The sequence below is a fragment of the Aythya fuligula genome, chromosome 5, assembly GCF_009819795.1.
Source record: "Aythya fuligula isolate bAytFul2 chromosome 5, bAytFul2.pri, whole genome shotgun sequence".
In the NCBI taxonomy this organism is placed as follows: domain Eukaryota; kingdom Metazoa; phylum Chordata; class Aves; order Anseriformes; family Anatidae; genus Aythya; species Aythya fuligula.
In genome coordinates this window covers 25,522,435-25,542,378 of record NC_045563.1, presented here as the reverse complement: position 1 = coordinate 25,542,378, position 19,944 = coordinate 25,522,435, and the positions used below count along the sequence as shown (strand labels likewise).

The 19,944-nt window shown below is 53.3% G+C and overlaps 1 protein-coding gene across 2 annotated transcripts; it reads left to right on the top strand.

Annotated features, from left to right (window-relative positions):
• Positions 1-5,021: 5,021 nt before the first annotated feature.
• Positions 5,022-18,027, top strand: ABCD4 (ATP binding cassette subfamily D member 4). Of its 2 annotated transcripts, XM_032188578.1 has the most exons (18): positions 5,022-5,099; positions 5,217-5,344; positions 5,554-5,693; positions 8,811-8,927; positions 9,188-9,313; positions 9,941-9,991; positions 12,292-12,386; positions 12,702-12,823; positions 13,430-13,521; positions 13,684-13,773; positions 14,006-14,211; positions 14,492-14,583; positions 14,786-14,822; positions 15,575-15,624; positions 15,900-15,952; positions 16,286-16,362; positions 17,497-17,612; positions 17,778-18,027. In XM_032188578.1, the coding sequence occupies exons 1-18, from the start codon at positions 5,066-5,068 to the stop codon at positions 17,871-17,873; spliced, it is 1,722 nt and encodes a 573-aa protein (XP_032044469.1). In that variant the 5' UTR covers positions 5,022-5,065; the 3' UTR covers positions 17,874-18,027. The 2 variants fall into 2 exon arrangements, with proteins under 2 accessions (XP_032044469.1, XP_032044470.1); XM_032188579.1 differs by lacking the exons at positions 5,022-5,099; positions 5,217-5,344 and having other exon boundaries at positions 5,656-5,779; positions 14,003-14,211.
• The last annotated feature ends 1,917 nt before the right edge of the window (positions 18,028-19,944 follow it).

The following is a 19,944-nucleotide window of genomic DNA, read 5'->3' as shown; positions in this document are numbered from 1 at the left end:
CAGCCGCTGGCTGTAGCCACCAGGGGTTTCCAGTCCCAGCTGGGTGGGTTGGCCATTGGCCTTAAGTTTCGCCACCTATCCAGCCTTAGCACTGCTCCTCTCACCTCCCAGGAGCACAGTTTGATAGGAGTGAGCTCCCTGGAAGCTGCGGACTGGCCCCACTCCCACCCCTCATGAGTCCGGCCTGCCCCAGCTAAGATCCATCACCCAAGCTGACCGAAACCTGGGCCCCAGTGCTCCCTGTCTCATACTACACACAGACAAGTCGCACTGCAAGAAAGAGAGACCTAAACCATCCCCCTGCAAGCTTTTCCCCCCGGCTCAGGCAATCTTTGTATCTCCACCACCAGCTCCACTCTTGCTATCAACCTGGCCAGCCCTGGACGTGCTCCCCGGGCGGCTGGTGCTCGCAGCCACAGCTGCTCCCTCCCCTTCTCATCCTTCATCCTTTTAACTTCTTTGGTTGCAAATGCAAAGCAGTGCTCACAGGGCAGTGAGACACTGGTAAATGCCAGAGTCAGCAGGGTCAGTGATTAACATAGGAGCTGGAAAACACACAAAGAGACAGCCTGGGCAGTTCTGTTATGCAGATCACTGCACACACGGGCTTCCAGCATATAAACAAGTAGTTAGCATTTTTCTGTTCCTTGGAGGAGTTCAGTGGGGGACCAGTGCGCTTCCTGCTTTGGTGCTGGATGCTTCAGCACGGCAGCGGGTTGTGGAGACCTTTGCAGTTCAGCTCAGCTTGCCAGAAGCTTCTCTGCCTGTTGTGCTTTCACCTGCTTGCTGCAGCCCATCCTTTCACAGCAAAGATGCACAGATATCCAGCCACACGTGGGCCTTGGTGCCGGGGGGCATGGACATCCAGCAGCACTGGAAGGCAGGTTTTGCTGCTCCGAGTTTGGGCACAGGCCAAGAGCAACCTCCGTGTTCAGTAGGTACAATTCTCATCGGTTTGAACCCCATGAGGAGGGTGTCCCAAGGACGTGGTGCTGGGTTCCTGCGCAATAGTGCCACACATGGGGATGATATTCGAACACTCAGTTATCCTCCCTGCAAGGAAAGCCCCCCAAACCCACCTCCAATCCCAGTGGATGGAGTCAGAGCTCCCTACCCGCAGTCCATGGCTGGACCAGAGGAGACCATCCAGGTAGGATGGGAGATGTCTGAAATAATGCCACTGGGAGCAGGTCAGACTGTGGACTCATTGCCAAAACCAGCTCTGGAATTGGAACAGATTGACCTAAACAGGCTAGATTGACATGTCCATCCTTCAAAAACATTGCTGGTATTCTGGCTTCTGGTTTTCCCCTCTTTCTCCCCCCAGAGCACTGCAGAGTCAAAATCTGAGTGCTGTCATCCCTCTGGGAAGTCAAGGGAACTGGAACTGATGAGGCACTAACTGGAACTGACAAGGCACTGGCAGGACTGAGAGCATGGAGGGCTCCAAGGAGGGTCCCAAGTGTCTGCTGTTTTGGCTGGGTTTCTCCCCTAGCATTGCTCCATGAAGAAACACCAGTGAGCAGAGTTTGCAGCCTGAGATGGCAACAGACATAGGGCCACTGCAGCTGCAGTCTGCTCACGCATCTTAGGTGGAAGGAACATCAAGTTGCATGAAATACTTCTCTGTGGTCCTGCCGTGACTGTGGCCAGGAGGGCTGGAAAGCATGGTTACTCTCCAGAGTAACTTGTTCAAACTGAATTTCAAAAGTCCTGGTTTTGTGCTCATTTTGTCAGGTACATCTCATTCCCAGCCCTGAAACCAACTATGAGCACACTGCCTCACACTGCTGCTGGAGCTCATAACGGGATGTGCGGGTAGACAGACCGGTGGGCCCAGCGGAGAGGACCTGTGAGGCTCTTTCATTTCTGTGCCTGCCTCCAGGCAATGCCGGTGCCAGCAGAGAGACGGTTGTGTTCAGTTCTGCTAACACTGCACAGAGAGGGAGAGCTGCAAATTACAGGGAGTTTACAGACAGGAGCAAGAGAGCTGCTGTGATTGAATTATAGGAGATGATGTGAGGAACAAGATCTGTTTAGTGGTGCTGAAGTGAGAACTGGTGGGCAGGGACAGCCCAGTGTGTAAATCACAGAGGGTGAGAGGAATTAATGAGGATGACCTCAGCTGTGTGACTGAGGACAGAGGAATGGCACGGAGGACAGAAGAACTTGGCCTGAACATTAGGACAGATTGGTGGCAAGGCCCAGCCAGGAGTTTCCTCTCCCTGAGGGCAGCAGGGAGTTGGCCTGGGCATTAGATCCCATCTTGAACAAGAGACTGGAGGCCCCTAAGGCTCCTCCGCATCCTGCTGCCCGCTGCCTCTGCAGTGACTCAGAGCTCAGTGTCGTTCCCCATCACTCACATCTGCCTCAGTGCCACTTCTTTCCCATCCCATGCAAAGTGCCTGGGTCCCCATTGCTGTTTTCCCACCTCTGCCTTAAGATTCCCCCTTCATTCTCGTGTGGGACCTTAGTGCTGTCCCCTGAGAGGGACACCGAGCACCCTATTAGTGTGGCTGCCTCCCCTTTCACCTTCTGGGTGATGTTCAGGATGTACGAGTCCAATGCCCAGGGGCAGCTTTGAAAGCAGGTCCCATCTCTAATTACCCTCTGCTTCTCTCAGGGCTCTTTTCCCTTTTCCAGCTGGGTTCCCTCTTCCTTCCCAGAGGGGAAGTTTGAACTTGGTGCCGGTGCCATGCCCTTGCCTCCAGAGGCATCGTGCTCCCGCTTGGGCAGGAGGGCAGTCCCTGTGAAACAGCGAGCGCTGCACCTCAGCAGCAGCGACGAGCAGGAGCCGTGGCCGTATCCTGGGGTCCCTGGGAGGGGTGGGGGTGAGCCAGGAACTGCTGAGGATTCAAAGTCAAGATCAAAGCGTTTCCCTCTGAAGCCCTAACACTCTCCTTCCCTCCCACTTGCACATAAAAGCACTCTGCCCTCAGCAGGCTCCCTAGGCGGGAGGGTGGTGGGAGGAGGGGGCTGGCTTCCCCCTTGCTTTTCCTGTGTTACTAATAGCTCTTCCCAGAGGTGAAATGGTGAAAATCCTTCCACCCCTCCTCCCCCATCCCCGCTCCTCTCCCAGAGGGCCTGAAGTCTTTTCAATGACTGTGATTTCATGGCAGACCTGGCCTTTGCTGGGGCGTTGCCGGCCAATGCCAGCCAGGACAGATGCAGTGAGCAAAGCCTTTGAAGTGTACAGTAGAAAGATGCTGTTAGAGGCGAAGCACGGGGAAGAAGGATTTAAAAGAAAGCAGAGCAGTTGGGCCCACAGGAGGGGGAAAGGCTAATTAAGGCACAGAGCATGGAGGGGGAAAAGACAGGATCATTAAGATAGCACAGCGGGAGCCGATGGTGCGGCTCCAGGGTGGCTTCAGCCAGGATGAGCCTGGTGCCATCAGTTCTCCATTCCCACCCTCTGCTTTGTGGTGGCATGGGAGCGTTGGTGACTGCTGATGAGTTCAGGTGGCCAGTCCTGCTGAAAAACAATTGTTTTAGTTCATGCACTGATACAGAGAGAGATAAAGCTCAGAATGCATTATACCTGGCCAAATGCCCTTTACTTACTATTGAATAGAGACAGGGCTAAAGACTGCAAGTGATAGCAAACTGAAGAAGCTGCAAGCTCGTATAGACATGTACAAAGAAGCTGGAGACTGGGAATGGGCAGGAAACGGTGGATTGAATTTTGGAAAAACCAGGAAGATGACATTCTTCTGGCAGTGCCTCATTACAAACTATTGCGCAAAACCAGCAGTGTGAGGAAAGACTTGGGATGGGAAAACTGAGGGGATGAAAGCTGGCAAGTCAAGACTGCCGTTCTGTGTCTGTTCTGGTGGTCATGGCAGCTCCTGCTTGCTTCAGAGCTCAGGAGGCCTCAGGGACATGGGCAGATATGGAGAGCCAGCAATGCAGGGAGGGCAGGCACTGAGAAGGCCACACTGGTTTTGGGGAGGAAAGGTGGAAGGCAGAGGGGAATGCTGTAAAAGATGTAAATGCCTGGGTCCTGCTCCGAGCATGGGGGTGGAGAGGTGTGGGGAGGCACCGCTCCTTTGTGCTCAATCAGGGCTGCCACAGAGAGGGTCCCAGAGCTGACAGGGATGGGCAAAGGGCAGGGAGGAGGAGGAAGAGTTTGGGACAGACCACCCTGGCCATCACATCTCTGTGTCGGATCCCCTGGATGACTTGGTGCTGGGAAACCATTTAATGGGCAGGGGAGGAAGGGGAGCAGTGCCCCCTGCCATGAGGCAAAGCACGGGGGTCATTGTCCCGGTAATGCCCGGCACGGTGACACACCGCATCCAGAGCCACCGTATCACACCGCGATAGGATATGGCTTCCGTCAGCAACCATCACCCAGGGCTGGCGCAACACCTGAGAGAAAAGTGTCCTTTTGAGCATAAAACTGAGTCACCAGGGAGGTCGGCAGGGCTGATAGCACCCTGAGCTGCAGCAGCGAGGGGAGGCAGGGAGGGAGGGACGCTGCTTTGGGACAGCGCTGCTCGCTAGGGCTCCGGCTTGGTTGTGTTTGGAAGCACCTGGAGCAGGGACAGGGGAGATGGGGCTGAGGGGTGGAAGGCAGTGGGGGCGAGAGGGTGAAGTAAAAGGGGGACAGCCCTGAAGGGAAGGGCGGGCAGCAGCCATCCCCTTCCCTTCAGAGCTGTCCCCCCCGCCTCGCAAGGTGGCGCTCCCGGCCGCCATGGAGGCCGGAGCTAGTCGGTAGCGAGCTCCTGCACAGCGAGGAGGGCTCCTGCATATCCGCCGCTTTATTCGCGAGCTTTATGAATATTTAGGCAGGGACAGCCCGGGGGCGGGCCGCGCCATCATGGCGGGAGGCAGCGCCGGCGGTCGGGGCGCCGGGTCCGGCGGCCGGTGAGGCAGAGCGGGTCGGGTGGTTTGGGGGGTTTTGGGTTTTTTTTGGGGTGCCGCCGGGCTCGCAGAGCTCGCGTCCACCCCCGGTGCGGCTCTTCCTCTCGCCAGGCCCCGGCCCCAGCTCGATGTGGTGTTCCTGCGGCGCTTCCTGAGGATCCAGGCTGTCTTGTTTCCCCAGTGGCCCTCCCGCAACGCGCTGATGTTCCTCACGCTGCTCTGCGTCGCCTTGCTGGGTAAGCCGGGGAGCAGGGCAGGTTGGACCGAGAGCTCCTCAATCCCCCCAAAACCCCTTTTTTTTTCACCACACCACCGTCCTTCCTTCCCATCCCGTGCTTCCCTCTTTCCTCCAGAGCAGCTCGTTATTTATCAGGTCGGCGTGATCCCCAGCCAGTACTACGAGGTGCTGGGGAACAAGGACTTCTCCGGATTCAAAGCGCTGACTGCCATCGCCCTCACCCTGATCGTGGTGAACTCCACGGTAAGACAGGGCAGAGGCTCCCTCGTCTTGGGAAGGGAGGGGACAGCTGCCCGTGGCTCTTGGCATGATCCCGTTGAAGGATCTGGGTCTGCCCTAGCCCTGTTGGGTAGCTATGTGACCTCTGATGCCAACTGCTAATTGTTTCATTTTGGGAAATGCTTGTTCTGCTGGCTTATCCCTTCCCATCTGTCTTCTTGCCTCCGTTCCAGCTAAAAAGCTTCGACCAGTTTATCTGCAACCTGATGTACGTGAGCTGGAGGAAATCCCTCACCGAATACCTCCACCGCTGCTACTTCCATGGCCAGGTTTACTACAGCCTGCATGTTCTGCACGAGGACATCGATAACCCGTAGGCTGCCTGCGGCTTCTTTCATCCTCTTGCTTGGCTTCTCCTGAGCTGCTCCTCGCCTTTTCCTGACCTCTCTGTATCTCTGGGTAGGGGTTTAAGCCATAGGAGCTTTTTTCTACCTAGACACAGATACACCCATCTAACCTGGGTGGGTGGTGGTACCTGGTGATGGGAACTGCCGTGACCACTGGCCTTGAAGGTTTTGTAGGCAGGATGTTTCTGTTGCAAGGAAAATGGAGAGCCATCAGAATAGGGATCTAGCACTGCTATCAGCCAATCAGTCTGCAATCTCAGCTCTTGGCACGTGGTGTGATGTTGCAAAGGGCCTGTCTGGAGGCAGAGAGCACTGCCTCTCCCTGTCTTCACGCAGCCAGTGCGCTCAGGACAGTCCCTGGCATTCAGTTTGAACTTCAACCACCAGTCTCCAGCTGAACACGGTTTTGCTTAGTAGGGTTTTTAGTGGTTTTGATAGCCCGTGGAAGCCACATTCAGGAAAGGCTTTGTTTTGTTCTCTGAGGGCTGCATTTCCTCTTCCCTGTTCCTAGGAAGGAAATGTCAGGGTTGTCTTGAAATTTGAGAGAAGGAGGAGCATTCAGTCCCTCCTGGCATGCCAGCCTACACTCAGATCATCTTCTAGTCCGTATGTAGCAGCCGCTGACACAGCTGCAGAGAGGGAGAAGTTCTGCCTCTTGCACTGTCCTGGTTACTGCAGAACTGCTTTTCTCAGCAGAAAAGATCAAACACCTCCCTTCCTCGCAGTGTCACATTGACCCCGGCCTTTCAGACTGTACTCTGCACACAGGGTACTGCTGACACAGTTATGCAGTTTGAAGAGTTAAAGATCCTACATTAGACAGCACTTCAGAGGAGAGATTTTTGTTTTGTTTTGTTTTGTTTTTCCTCTCTGGAATTTAAAGAACTTGTTATTAAACACTTGCTGAAAAACTAGAAACCTGGAGAAAACTTTTTCCAAATTTTGTGGCTTTATACAGTTGTGTCAAGACCACAATCTCTCTTCCCCTGAAGGGGGCACCTGTGGTCTAGTCCCTTTCACTGCTCTGGTGCCGCTTAGCACGGTGATGGCACATGAGGTGACCAAGTGTGGGGTCCACGTGAGAAGTGACTGTCTTGCAGACTCCCAGCTGTTGCTGACAGTTCAAGGGACTGAAGCAGCCTCTGTGCTTCTGCTCCCCAGTGCTCCTGGTGGGCTGTCCTTACTCTTTCATTGCACAGCATGAGAAATGGTACAGGATATGTCATACATTTTGCCTTTTCCTATATAATTTTTCAGCCAGACCTGCTCCCTGGCTGCTTCTGCTAGCCCAGTGCTGAGTGACAGCATGAGTAAGAACAAACAGCTGTGCCTGGGGCAGCAGAAAACAAGGAAAGGGTCAAGCAGCCCTATTGCCAAACAATAAATTACAGCTTCATGATGTGCTTCCCAGCAGCTGGTGAAATTACTCTCATCTTCATTGAAATGGAATTGCAAGGACAGGTTAAGGCTTGTGGTGCCTCCCAGGCTGTGTAGCACATTGGCCGTGGCTGGAAGGTCCCCTACACACCCATCTTTTCCTTGGGCTGGGGGAAGGGGAGCACAGGGGCCCCTCACCACATGACTGTCCTTAAGGTTTATTTTTAACCAGGGAATGTGTTCACATTGTGCAGTGAAATGCATGAGATAACTGGGTCTATCTGCTCCACAGTGATAGAGCCAGCTCTCCTGACCTTAGCACACCCAAAGTGTGGGATTGCTGCTGAGTATTTTTCATCACCCCCTTGCTTCTGCTCAAACATCCAATCTTATTGTTCAGAGCCTTTTTGATGCCACTACAAGAATTCTCTTTATCTTGCAGCTCTGATGAGAATTTTTTTCCATGTAGGAGATATTTAGAGAATGAATTAGGGCAGTGAATTCGCTTACATGCAGTGCAAACCAAGCTAAGTGTTAGATGCGCTGTGTGATCCTTCTTTCCCTTCTAGAGAGAATGAAGAGTGGGCTTAGAGTATCATACAAATACCGTGGCTCCTAGCAGGGCATTTGAGTTGATGTCTGTGTGTTATCAGTACATGTTGCTTAATAGCTCATAAAAAGCAATATCCTGCCATGAGTTTACAGCATGAGTTAAATGATAACATCACGGGAACAATTACAGTCTAAGAAAAGGAAAAATAATGACTGTAATGTCGGTCAGGGTGGGAGCTGCCCCCAGATTGAATCCATTGCTGCTCCAGGACTGCACAAGAGCTGAGAGACAAATGTCCTTGTGGTCATATCTGCATGAATGGCTAAGCAGGACTCCAGCCTTGCTCTTTGTTGCATCCACACTCATTACCTTTCTGCCTGAGCTCAGAGCATCAGAGGCTGACACCCTTACCCATGTGCTCTGGACAGATCAGGCACTGAGGGATTATGTACACTAAAATCCTTTCAAGTTACCCCAAGCTCATCTTTTGCCCAGCAGTGGGGCACGTGGGACCTCGGGGTCTGTCACCCACCTGCCTGCTGCTGCTGAGACAAGGAGGCTTGGTGCGATGCTGGCTGCTGTTGTGGGATGTGGGAGGGTGAGCACACTTTGCTCCTTGCAGCAAAGGGACCTGCTGCTGACTGGAAGGGTGACTTTGCTGGAGGACTTGCCTAATACCTTGCAGCTGGTTAGGGCTTGCCCTGTGCTCTAACCAGCCCCGGTATCTCTGGTGTCTGGGGTTGCAGCACCAATACCAAAGGTCTGGGAGAAAGCCAGTGTTTTTTTAATACAAGGGAGGGACCAGGGAGTAATGAACAAGGATGCAGAGACCTTCAGCACAGAGCAGACAGCGTTGCAGAAGAGGGAACAAGGAGTTAACACAAGGAATGGGGTGACAGTCACAACAGGAGCTGTCCTTCCTGGGTGCCAGGAAAGCCCTTGGGCCATGCTGAGCCATGGCAATTGTCTCCTAGTGGGGCAGCAGGAGGCAGGCTGCAGGTCCCTCCCGTATGGAGTTGTTCCCATTCCCCCTGTCCTAAGTTCAGGCAGTGAAACAGCCCGGCTTGTGCCCTGTTAGGGAGTTACTGCGCCCTGCACCATCTGGTTCTCACTCTGGGCTTTAACAGCATCGATGCCTCTTTGTGTTGGGCAGGGACCAGCGCATCAGCCAGGACGTGGAGAGGTTTTGCAAGCAGCTCAGCTCCATGGCCAGCAAGCTCGTCATCTCTCCCTTCACGCTGGCCTACTACACGTACCAGTGCTTCCACAGGTAAGGGCCCACCCTGACCCCTGAGCACACCTCTTTCCTCTGCTCTGTTTTGGAGCCTGGCACCCACGTTACAACTGCTGCTGTAACTGCAGGGGCACTGTACGTGTGGGTGAGGGGGCTCTGCTCTACCAAGGGACTTCTGCCTTGTGCAGTGCTGATCCCCAAAGTCCTGTGAAGGTGAAGAGAGGTGACAGCTGAGGGCTCTGACAGCCCAGGGGTGTCCTGTCTGGCTTCTTAGCCAACCTCTTTCTTCTCTGCAGCACAGGCTGGCTAGGCCCCGTGAGCATCTTTGGGTATTTCGTCATCGGGACAATCGTTAACAAGGTATTGATGAGCCCAATTGTGTCTAAACTTGTGCAGCAGGAAAAGCTGGAGGGGGATTTCAGGTGAGTCACAGTGGAGCAGCATTTTCACTGCCTATTTTGGCAGCTCCTGCAAGAGCTGCACTTTAGTCCCTGTTCAGTGCTATGTTTGCAGCTACATCTCTTGTCCGTGACATGCAGTCAGCTGCTTCCCAGCTCGGAGAGACCCAACAGCTCAGTGCTGCCCCAAACTCAGTCTGCTGAGCCCCAAGTGCTCCTTTTGGTGCCCTGCATCATGTCAGGTAGTGCCACTGGTTCAGTTCAGGGAAGCTTTGCGGTTTTCCCTGTGCCTCGGGGCACCCAGGGACAGCAGAAGCTGCTGTGGTACAGCCCAGATGTGGGCTGTGATGATTCTGTATGGTGGAGGTTCTGGGGTAGTAAATGCCCAAGGGAAATAGATCCCCTAGGGCTAAGACTCGCAGTGAGCACAATACCAAACAAATGCACCACTGAGCTGTCCCAGAATTATGTCACCTTGCGCTAAGGTTTGGGTTTCAGTGCCTTTATGAGGCTGTTGAATATTTCTGTCGAGAGATGCCTCAGATTGCTGCTCTGACAGATGCAAGATGAGTTACCTTTAGCAAGGGTGCTGGTTGTATAATTCACTAGGCATTTATATATGATCCTGATGATGTTTTTTGGGTTGTTCAGGTTCAAGCACATGCAGATTCGGGTCAATGCAGAACCAGCTGCTTTCTACAGGTAGGTAGAAAAGGGATCCTGCCAGCTCGGAGCATCCTCAGTGTATTCCTGTAACCCAGAGGAGTCCAAGCGCTGTTGCTGCAGCCTGAGCTTTCTGTCCCCTCCACCCTGCTGCAGGTGCAGCATCACAGAGCGTCTGCTCCTTGCCACGGTGTTTGCATTCCATGCACTGCCTGCAGGAATGCTTCACAGCAGCTGGAGACAGCTGGTTGCTCTCTGCCTGCCTTCTAGCATGTCCAGAGGCTTGATACAGATTTGGTGCTGGCTTAGAGACCCTTCCTTTGCCATGGTCCTTACCTGGAAGATTGCTCAAGGTCCCATTGCATCTTGTCAGGATGTTCCCTTGGGGCACTTTTTGCAGGTTGCTTCTGGCCCCATCCTGCTGCTGCAAATCTGTGTGTCTTCTGGGGCTGTGCCAAGCTTTTGCCTTGCTTCGTTATCTCTGCGTGCTCTTCTGGGTCAGCCTGTGCCGTCACCTTCTTAGCGCTGCACTGCAGTTCTCTGGATTTGCTTGAGGCCATTTCTATCTGGCTATTAGCAAGGCTCCCAGAGCTGAGCATAAAGCTGGGAGCCCAGCAGCACCTTCACGCTTAGTGATGCCCTGAGGTCTGCTGAGTTGTTGCTTAGAGCCTTTAAGGTGTTCTACAGAAATAGCTAGCGCCCAACAAAAGGCCCACAGTTTTACTGGGGTGCCTGGTCAGTGGAAGAAGGTCATTGCTCAACTCTTGTCACGTGTCTGCCTTTGTTCTGTGTGTTGTGCAATCACACTTCTTCCAGGAGCTTAAGAAAGCAGGGGCTGCACTATCTCTGGACTTCCCTGACTGTGATCTCTATTTGCCCATTCTCACCATAGTGACAGAGCATTTCAAGTGTTGCAGCGTTATCCCCAAGGTGGCTGGATTCAGAATTGCCAGTTTGGTAAAGATTAATATTGGCAGGCATGAAACCTTGGTATAAGTAATTGAAATCAATCTTGTTTTGCATTGGCAAGTCTAAATTATTTCTTTGTGGACTGGTTGATTCTTATTGGTTTATGCTAATTTTTCTTAATCGAGAAGATACTTTATTACATCCCCTTAGTTAAGTTGCAGTTTTTAAGTTTTTTATATTCTATTACTAAAAATAAATTATCAAACTAGAAAATGGACTGTCTTATTCCAGTACAGTTCATAGGCAGAGAAAGTTAATCTGGCAGGAAACTAGAACGTAATTGAATTGTGTTAAAACTGACGTTTTTGTGGTATGAGTTAACTAAAAGCAAAGGCAATTTTTAAGAGTTACATTCCTAGAATCCTGCAAAAGGAAAAGTGTGTGGTGAGTGGCCCGTTTTGATTGCCAGACTTCCCAGGCTTGTAGAAGCTGTTAAATCTGTCCTCTTGTACCTGCTGAACCATTGATTGTTTTGATAACGGAAAACCAAAACTGGCATTGTCAGCATTTTGTTTATTTGTTTGCTTAACCTTTGGCAAACTTGCTTTGAAAGTAAATGGGAAGAAAACCTGAAACCAATCCAACAACCTCTCCACATCTGCGAAGTAATAGTAGCTACCAACACTGTGCACTTCAGCCAAAACTTCTGCTCCCTGATGCCTGGCCATTATCTCCCTGTGTCCTTGCTGAATATTCAGCTGCCACGGGAATTCATTGTCTGGAGCAAACCATGGAGCTCTGTCTGCATTTTGCCACCTGAGGGCAGCCCAGCCCTTGTGAACGAGCAGAAGGAGCTGCCACACTTTGCTCAGGTGGTGATTTGGAGCAGGATGTGCCTCCCTGCTGCCTGCTCTGGGAACAGCTGGCAGTGCAGACAGCACAGCCCTCAGGTGCTGGGGGACATGCTGATGCTTTTGGGAAGCTCCGAGAAAGGGAGGGCTTTGGGGCTGGGGTCACCTCACCCATTTGCTTGCTGTCACCTCCTTTGCCTCTGTCCTCTCCTTTCTGGCTCCAGATGTGTGGCAGCACTGTCCCTCTCTTCCAAAAAAGGCTTTGTTCAGAAACTGTGTGTTGTAATCTTGGGTGTGTTTTGCTCAAGGCTTGAGCCTCGCTGATAGTGTGTGGCCCCATCTCGCCTCCTGTATGGGACAGAAACACCCATGTGCTCTGAAAGTCGCAGGGCTGTTCATTGCAGCCGGAGTTTCTTGGTGTTTCAAGAAGGATCTCATGGGTGTTCAGTTCCAGCTCAACAAAGAGCTTGGAGGCTGAAGTAAGAGGCCCTCTCTAGGTCTCAGTCCTAAAGCCTAGGCTTTTACCCCGTTGTGTGCTCCCGGGAAGTCTGGGAGTCATGTTGCTATCATATTTTACAGGGCCGGGCGAGTGGAGCACATGCGCACGAACCGCAGGCTGCAGAGTTTGCTGCAGACCCAGAGGGAGCTGATTGGCAAGGAGCTGTGGCTCTACAGTGAGTGGGGAGCTTGGGGGGTGAGCACGGGCATGGAGTAGCTCTGTCCTAGTGGCCCACGGGCTTGGAAGCCTGACTGCTAGAGCAGCAGTGCTGTTTTTTCTTTCTCTGGGGCCTGTTCCAAGGAGCTCTTTGCTTGGCAAACGGGATTTCACCCCAGTGCTTCTGCTGGGCTGTGAGATAGGGTTTTCTGCTCGAGTGCATCATGAGAGGCTGAGACAGGATCTGGGTCTTCCTTTTGAGTGGGCTTGGTACTGGCTGGGAGAGAGGTTCCCACCCCAACTTACTGCTTTGTCTCCATGTGCTTCCGCCCAGTTGGGATCAACACCTTTGACTACCTGGGCAGCATCCTGAGCTATGTGGTCATTGCCATTCCTATCTTTTCTGGGGTCTACGGTGACCTGAGTCCGACAGAGCTCAGCGCCCTGGTCAGCAAGGTGAGCTAAGGGTTGTGACCCACACCGGGCTGGGGGCAAAATGTGCTCTGTGAGCTTGTGTCAACTGCATGAGCCAGCCCGAAGACTTAGGGCTGTAAATTCACATGGCTGGGCCCTGTTGTGGAGCACTGAGGTTGGAGGTTTGGGCTTTGGGCTGGTGGCAGGGGGGCTGAATAACCCTCAGTGAGTGACATTCGGGATACACTGACCCTGCCCGTGGGGACATGGAAATGGGAGCTGTGAGCCAGCCTGGTGTAAGATTAACTTGGGGGTGAAAGCTGCCAAGGACACAACTGCCAAAGTGTTTCCGAGCTCAGACCCCTGTCTGTAAAAACTGGGAGGTCAGAAGGCTCTGGCTTTTAGTGCTGGCCCACGCAGTGCTGTGGGTGTGGGTTCTGCCCGTGGCTGCTGCCCATGGCTGGTTGTGAGGCTGTGCTCGCCTGTGGTTGCCACCAGGCTGCTGGAGAGGAGCCTTCCCAGCCCAAGTTGTTTCCAGGTGCTCAAAGCTGGCTTGTGATGGAGAATACAGAAGTAAAAATAGTAAAAAGTGGGTGCTGCAGGCTGACACCCTGCTCTGAGGTGCTTTGGGATGTGATTTCTCCCCAGAATGCCTTCGTTTCCATCTACCTCATCAGCTGCTTCAGCCAGCTCATCGATCTCTCCAGCACTGTGACCGATGTAGCTGGCTACACACACAGGTGAGCTTCTGTGGGGGCAGGGCTCTGCAGGAGAGGTCATGGGACATGGCTGTGCCCAAGTCTGTGCTAAATACATAAGAAACCATTGTTTGTGAGTGAGTATGGACAAGGTTAGAAGTGAGGAGCTGCCCCTGGCATTTTTGCACCCTTTTATTTGCCCAGGATTGGTGAACTGCAGGAGACTTTGCTGAGTCTTGGCAGAAGAAAAAATGAAAACTACTCAGAAGCCAAAGCCGGCTGGGACCTGGACAGGTGAGTCTCTGAGTCTCTCCTCAGCAGCACATTGGCTTGCAGCTTTCCTGCCAGTGTGCAGGGCTGTCACTGGGTGGAGGTGGCCCCTGGTGTCACAGCCTGCTGCATGCAGTTGGTTGGACCAAGCAATGCAGTGCTCGCTGTAACCTGGGGTGTGTGGGGCTGGATTCATGTCACGGAAGCACAGGAGGTCTAAGGTCTCTTCTCCTTTGTCTCGGTGGTGGCCCAGCAGCTTTTCTGAGGAGGACGCAGTGCCAAAGGACACGGCTTTCCTTCTGGAGCGAGTGACACTCTCAGTGCCATCCTCTGGCAAGCTGCTCATTAAAGACCTGAGCCTCAGGATCTCACAAGGAGACAGCGTGATGATCGTGGGGAACACTGGCACAGGGAAAACATCTCTCCTGAGGGTCCTTGGGGGACTCTGGGAAAGCACACGGGGTAAGGACTGCAGGTCTCCGTATCCTTCTCTTCAATGAGGGCTATCCTAGCTGAGTTTAGAAGGTAGCAACAAGAATTTGCAAGACGAGTGCCATTTGTGATGTTAAACGTGTCACCATTTGAACTGTCCCTTCTCTGGATCACAAACTTCTCTGTGGCTCTCATGGCTTTGCTCCGTGCTGCCCATCTGCCTTTTCTGGGATGTGAAGGCGAATCCATGGCGGCAGCGAGGAGTTCCTAGCAGGCGCTGCAGGCTTGGCATGCGTGTGTCTCTGTGCAGGGAGTATCCAGATGCTGACCTGCTTTGGCCCCCACGGAGTGCTGTTCCTGCCGCAGCGGCCGTTCTTCACCGATGGCAGCCTGCGCGAGCAGGTGAGCCCTGGGCCAGCTGGCCCCAGCCCTGCAGGGCTCTTACCGTGCCTCTGCAAACCCGCGTGCAGCAGGAAGGCCTGCAGGAGGGAGGATGCGTGCGGCTGCTCCTTCCCTTTTGGCTGACTTTGTGCCGCCACCGCTGTGTTTCGGATGGGCCGTGTGCAGCTCCCTCTGACATGGCTTCTGTTGGTCTGTTCGACAGGTGATCTACCCCCTGAAGGAGATCTACCCAGTGTCAGGTACGTGGAAATTCATCGCAGCAATTAGCCAACCCTGTGGTTTCAGCTCTCTGTTCTGTACCCAGTGCAGCTTCTCCTCTCCCATGCCCCATCAGGAATGCTGTTTCACTTCTGTTGCACTCTGCTTTTCCCTGCAAGGTTTGCCTTTCTGTAGCTTTGGATCAGCTCAGCATTCCCTTGCCTTCAGGAAGAATGCTTTCTCCTGATACAGTGAGGACAGGCTGGCTGTGCTCTGCATGTTGTACTATGATCCGTGCTGAGACACCCTGCTGCTTTCTAAATATGTTGGGATTCATCTGATCCATCTGGTGCAACCTGCGTATGGGAAGCCTTGTTTGCCTTTATCTCAGTTTCCACATACCTCCATCTTTCACCGTCCCTCTTTTTCAAACGATGTCCTGGGTCCTTGCATGCTGTTGAGGTCAGTGTGCATTCTTACTCTCCCCTGCCCTCCTCATGAGCCAGATCACACATCTAAGTATAAGCTGCTGCATCATGCAGATGTCCAAGTTTAAGTTTCTGTCTGAGTGAAGCCTGGATCCTTGTGTTCAGGCTGTGTCCATCTGTGCCCTTGGACTAAGCCAAGCCTCAGGTGTGTCTGTGACACACCAGGACCCAGTATAGATAAGTGGTTGAGTCAGCTTCAGCGGACCTCAGGAGCTTCTCCAAATCTTCCCTCCTGCCCCACGGACTCCCCCTTGCAGTTGTGGTCTCAGCAGACACGTCCTGTACTTAAATACTTTCTCCCCCAGGGCCTGCAGATGATGAGAGGATCGTGCGATTCCTGGAGCTGGCTGGGCTGGTGAGTCCCTGGTGGCGCTGCTGCTGGAGAGGGACGAATTGATGAGGTGCTGTGGCAGCACGGCACAACCACGGGCTGGACACACGCAGGGGACTGGGCTGTAGCTGGGACAGGACTGTCCATGGGAACAGGCAGAGGAGGAGGGGTATGGAGCAGCTTTGGACCAAGCAGGAGAGATCTGGGTAGCAGGGAGGGGATGGTTGTACTCAGGGCTGTGTCCCTGGGGGGCTGGCAGGGCTGGGGTGGTGTTCACACATCTGCTCTGCTCTCTGCAGGCTGATCTGCTGGCAAGGGCTGGAGGATTGGATGAGCAGGTGGACTGGAACTGGTAAGGCAGCTCACTGGGGGAATTTGGATGATTCCTCTGGTTGGGGAACACTTCTAAGCAGCTGCACATTGCTGCTGGACTGAGGAGCATCTGTGTCCACCTGTGTCTTGTGGGAGGTGGGCTGTGCAGGGCTGAAAGGTTCCTGCCCCAAGCATCAATACAACATCAGCAGCCATGCTGCTCTGTGGGAAACTGATTGCACAGTGGAGGGGGAGCACTGGGTGCACACAAGGACAGTCGTTTGCTGGGGTCTCTGGTATCAGCAACCACAAGCTCTTTGGCAAACAAGCTCTCTTTGTTAAGGGAGATTTTTGAATCTCGACCCTGCTGCAGGTATGACATCCTGTCCCCAGGGGAGATGCAGAGGCTCTCATTTGCACGTCTCTTCTACCTCCAGCCAAGATACGCAGGTGAGTGAGCAACTACAGAAGAAGAAAGGCAGTGCCTTCGGCACAAACAGAAGCTGGTACAGAGGCAGCTCAGGAGCATGCTCGGTCTTAGTGATAATTTTAGGCAGCACATGCAGGATTCAGAGGTGAAAATATTTCACTATCTTTGTGGCAGGGGGTAAATGAAGAGGTTTTGTGTAAAACCTCGTGTTCTTAGGGAAATATTAATGAGTGTTCTTGGTCCAGGTGTAATTACACCTGAGAGAGCACCCTCTCAGCCTGCTCAACAGCTGCCGTGTAAAGAAGCGGGTGTGCTACTGAGCACAAGCACAGTGTCAGCTGCCGTGAGTGTGGCTCACCAGCCTCCGTGGGGCTGTGGAAATGATGTGCCCTTGGGAACAGCTATAACATGGCAAAAAAGGACAAGGAGTGGTGGAAGAAACACTGCTGAGAGATCACAGAGGCAGCTCACATTTGCAGTTTGGTCTAATTGCTTTGCACATTTAGATGGCTGGGGGGCTACTGGAGGAGTTATCAGAGGGGCCAGGGTAGATGTGTGTGCACAGAGCCAGTGTCAGTAGCAGGGAGCCACATTTAAGTACCTCTCATCTCCTGAAGCCTGCAGCACTGCTCTGTGCTATCTGGTCAGAAGGAACCTGAGGATTGTCAACTAAGAGCTGTAGAGATGATGTAAAACAAATCGCATTCATTTGCTCCAGGCCAGTAGTATTTGCTTTTAGCTGTCAGGAAGCCACGCCAGGCCGTCCTGGCTGCTGCACCTGGGCTCTTGGCCAGGGAGGTGGCGAGGCTGCTGTTCAGCCAGGCGCTCTGGCACGCAGCCCGTCTTGGGAAGGTCACGGCTTAGATTTCACACTGGTGAGAACAGGGCAGTGGCTGGCAGCTTTTGAGGGAAAGGAATGAGGTGAACAGGGCTGTTTGAGTGGATTTAAGGGCTTGTGGGGAAGGGCAGCCTTCCCACTTGGCTGGCAGCACCTGTGCCAGAGAAAAGTCAAGGTCCTTAGGCTTCTCCTCACTTGCTCTTGGTGAGCAACACTTGATGTGTGAAATATCCAGAGCAGTCACTGCTCTTTTGCCCAGGGGGAGGGGACAAGTTGGGAGAGGAGGGATGTGTGGGGTTTACGGCTTGTCTCTCAGTGCTAGATGAAGCCACCAGCGCCCTGACAGAAGAGGTGGAGCATGAGCTGTACCGTGTGTGCCTTCAGCTGGGCATGACGCTGGTCAGCGTGGGACACAGGCCCAGCCTGGAGAAGGTGAGGAGGGGAGGTGGCGTTATATGACTCTCCGCTGGTGGCAAGGGGGGAGGCTGGGAGGGTGCCTGGTGAGCAGAGGGGAATGGCTGAGGCTGCAGAGCCCCGCTGTGGGAGAACACACCCTCAACAGGGACATCCCTCAGTTGTTGTGTCGTTGAATTGCAGTTCCACAGCTGGATTTTGAAGCTTCATGGTGAGGGAAGATGGGAACTCATGCGATGTGAGAGGATGAAGCGGCTCCCATCTGAGGAAGGGTGCTGATAAACATGCCTGAGTCTGCACAGCTGCACACCCCTGGGAGAGCTCTGAAGAGCAGACTGGGAGTGCAGAGCCAGCAGCTGCCAACAAGGGATTCGTTTGGTGCAAAACCAGTTACAGATTTTGCTGATGGATGCCCAGAAAAGTCTGAACTTACGCCAGGACTGGACATGTCTACCCTATCCCTCTCAGTCCCACTCTTTGTCCTCCCTACCACTCATGGGGGAAGGGGCTGAGCTGCTGGGCTGCTGCAAAAGACAACACTGCCTCGTGGGGTTCGTATAAGCCATGGGCAGAGGAACCTCCCCTCATCCAGGATGCAGCAGTGCAAGGATGGGATGCAACCTGACGTTGTGCTGTCTGTGCCTCGCTGGGACCTCTGCATCTGGTGCACAGCTCTGCAGAACGGGCTTCTGTAGCTCTGGTTTCTAACAAAAGGGATTCTGAGCTGCTGGCTCCCCAAGCAGTTAAGGGATGCATGGTAATGGGAGGAGGAGGCTGGCACAGAAAAGGACATGGCTCTCCTCTCCTTAAGATACAGGGTTAAGGCTCAAATAAACATTTTTGTATTAAATCTAGGGTCTGTTATCCATGTTTCTGGAGAAGAATCAGTTTGTGTTATCCAGGCTTCTGCCTCTTCTGCTTTTTTGCTTTCTGCTTTAGGAGAGAGAACTGTGTGTTGGCAGTGCTCTTGGACTAGACCAGTGGTGAAGAGCAGAGCAGGGGTAGGAGTAATACAGCTATCTTGGCTGGTCACTTCCTTTCTCCACAGCTCCTGCAAGGCACAAGGAACCTCAAGGATAGCTTTTGGCCTTCTGCTTTTAAGGGAGCAAACAGAGCTCCTCCTTACAGTTCTCTGTGATGCATCCTGTTCTTTCCCTTGCCTCCTATCTGTGTGCAGAGGCAGAGCTTTTGAGGATCTCAGAGTTCCCTCAGACTACCCTGCAGGTACGGTCTGAGCACTTACTGGGCACAGTAAGTTGCTCAGTGATGTTTCTGGCCCTGGTCCCAGTGCTGCAGCAAAGGAGGTGGCTGCTGGGAGGGCCATGCTAGCAGCTCTTCTGCCCTTCCACAAGGTGCTTGTGTCCCTCTGTGATCTGCTACACAGCTTCATGGTCACCTAGGGTGGTTGGGTCCCTGAGCTCACAGGCTTTGTCCTCAACAATCTTCCTCAGCACCTGACACATAATCTTCCCTAATGTGTGATGTGGGACGGGGAGGAGCAGAGCTGATGGCCAAGAGAAAGTGGATGGCTACATGCAGATGCACTCTGCTGGGGTGATGGCCTTCAGCAGCTCCCAGAGCCTTTGTTCTGGCTAACGAGGAGCTCTTGCTGCAACAAGGCAGTGCATCTATCCCCTGCACTGCCTACAGCTAGCTCATGAGAGCCGTGTGTCAGGGACTCGTTACCTTGTGTGTGAGAGCAGCAAACAGCAAGCAACCAGCCTGGGGATGGACCAGACCCTTCAGCTTGCCGTGTAGAGAAGGGACAACATGTCTTTGCTGTCCATGGTGGCAGGCTCACAGTACACATCCTCCTCCTTCCCCTGCCTCTGCACCTCCTCTCCCCTCACTCCCGAGTCCCAACTCCCTCACTTTGCTGAGCTGGCAACTGCTCTCCTCTGTCAGAGCAGGCCCGCTGAGTAAGAGGTGGCTATTTCTACACAGCCACTTTTCTGACCAGCACAGGAGCCTTCCAGGAAGCCTTCCAAGCATGAATTGCTTTCAGATCTGGTCAGCAAAGGCTGTGCGCTGCCTGGAGGAGCCACCAGTTACTGACCAGCAGATGCTCCTGGGTTTGTCTGCAGCTCCAGCCACTGCTGCTGCAGGACAACGTCCCCTCATCATGCACCATCCCTGCACTCAACAGGTTTGGGAAATGTCCCATGCCTCCCCGTGGTGCATGGTCTGGCATTCAGCACCTGGAAGCTTCATGGGGAGTTGTCTTTGATCAGAGTACTACTGCCTCCCCTACGGAGCTATGGAGGCCCCATAGCCGCAGGATGGACCAACAGCACTAAGAGGTCTCATGTTCTCTTTGCTCTTTGTGGCGTGATACCCCTTGTGGTCTACA

Coding starts and splice junctions, on each gene's coding strand:
- ABCD4 (XM_032188578.1), top strand. CDS start 5,066: ATGTTCCTCACGCTGCTCTGCGTCGCCTTGCTGG. Junction 14,584..14,785: donor ATGGCAGCCTGCGCGAGCAG/GTGAGCCCTGGG, acceptor TCTGTTCGACAG/GTGATCTACCCCCTGAAGGA. Junction 15,625..15,899: donor TCCTGGAGCTGGCTGGGCTG/GTGAGTCCCTGG, acceptor TGCTCTCTGCAG/GCTGATCTGCTGGCAAGGGC.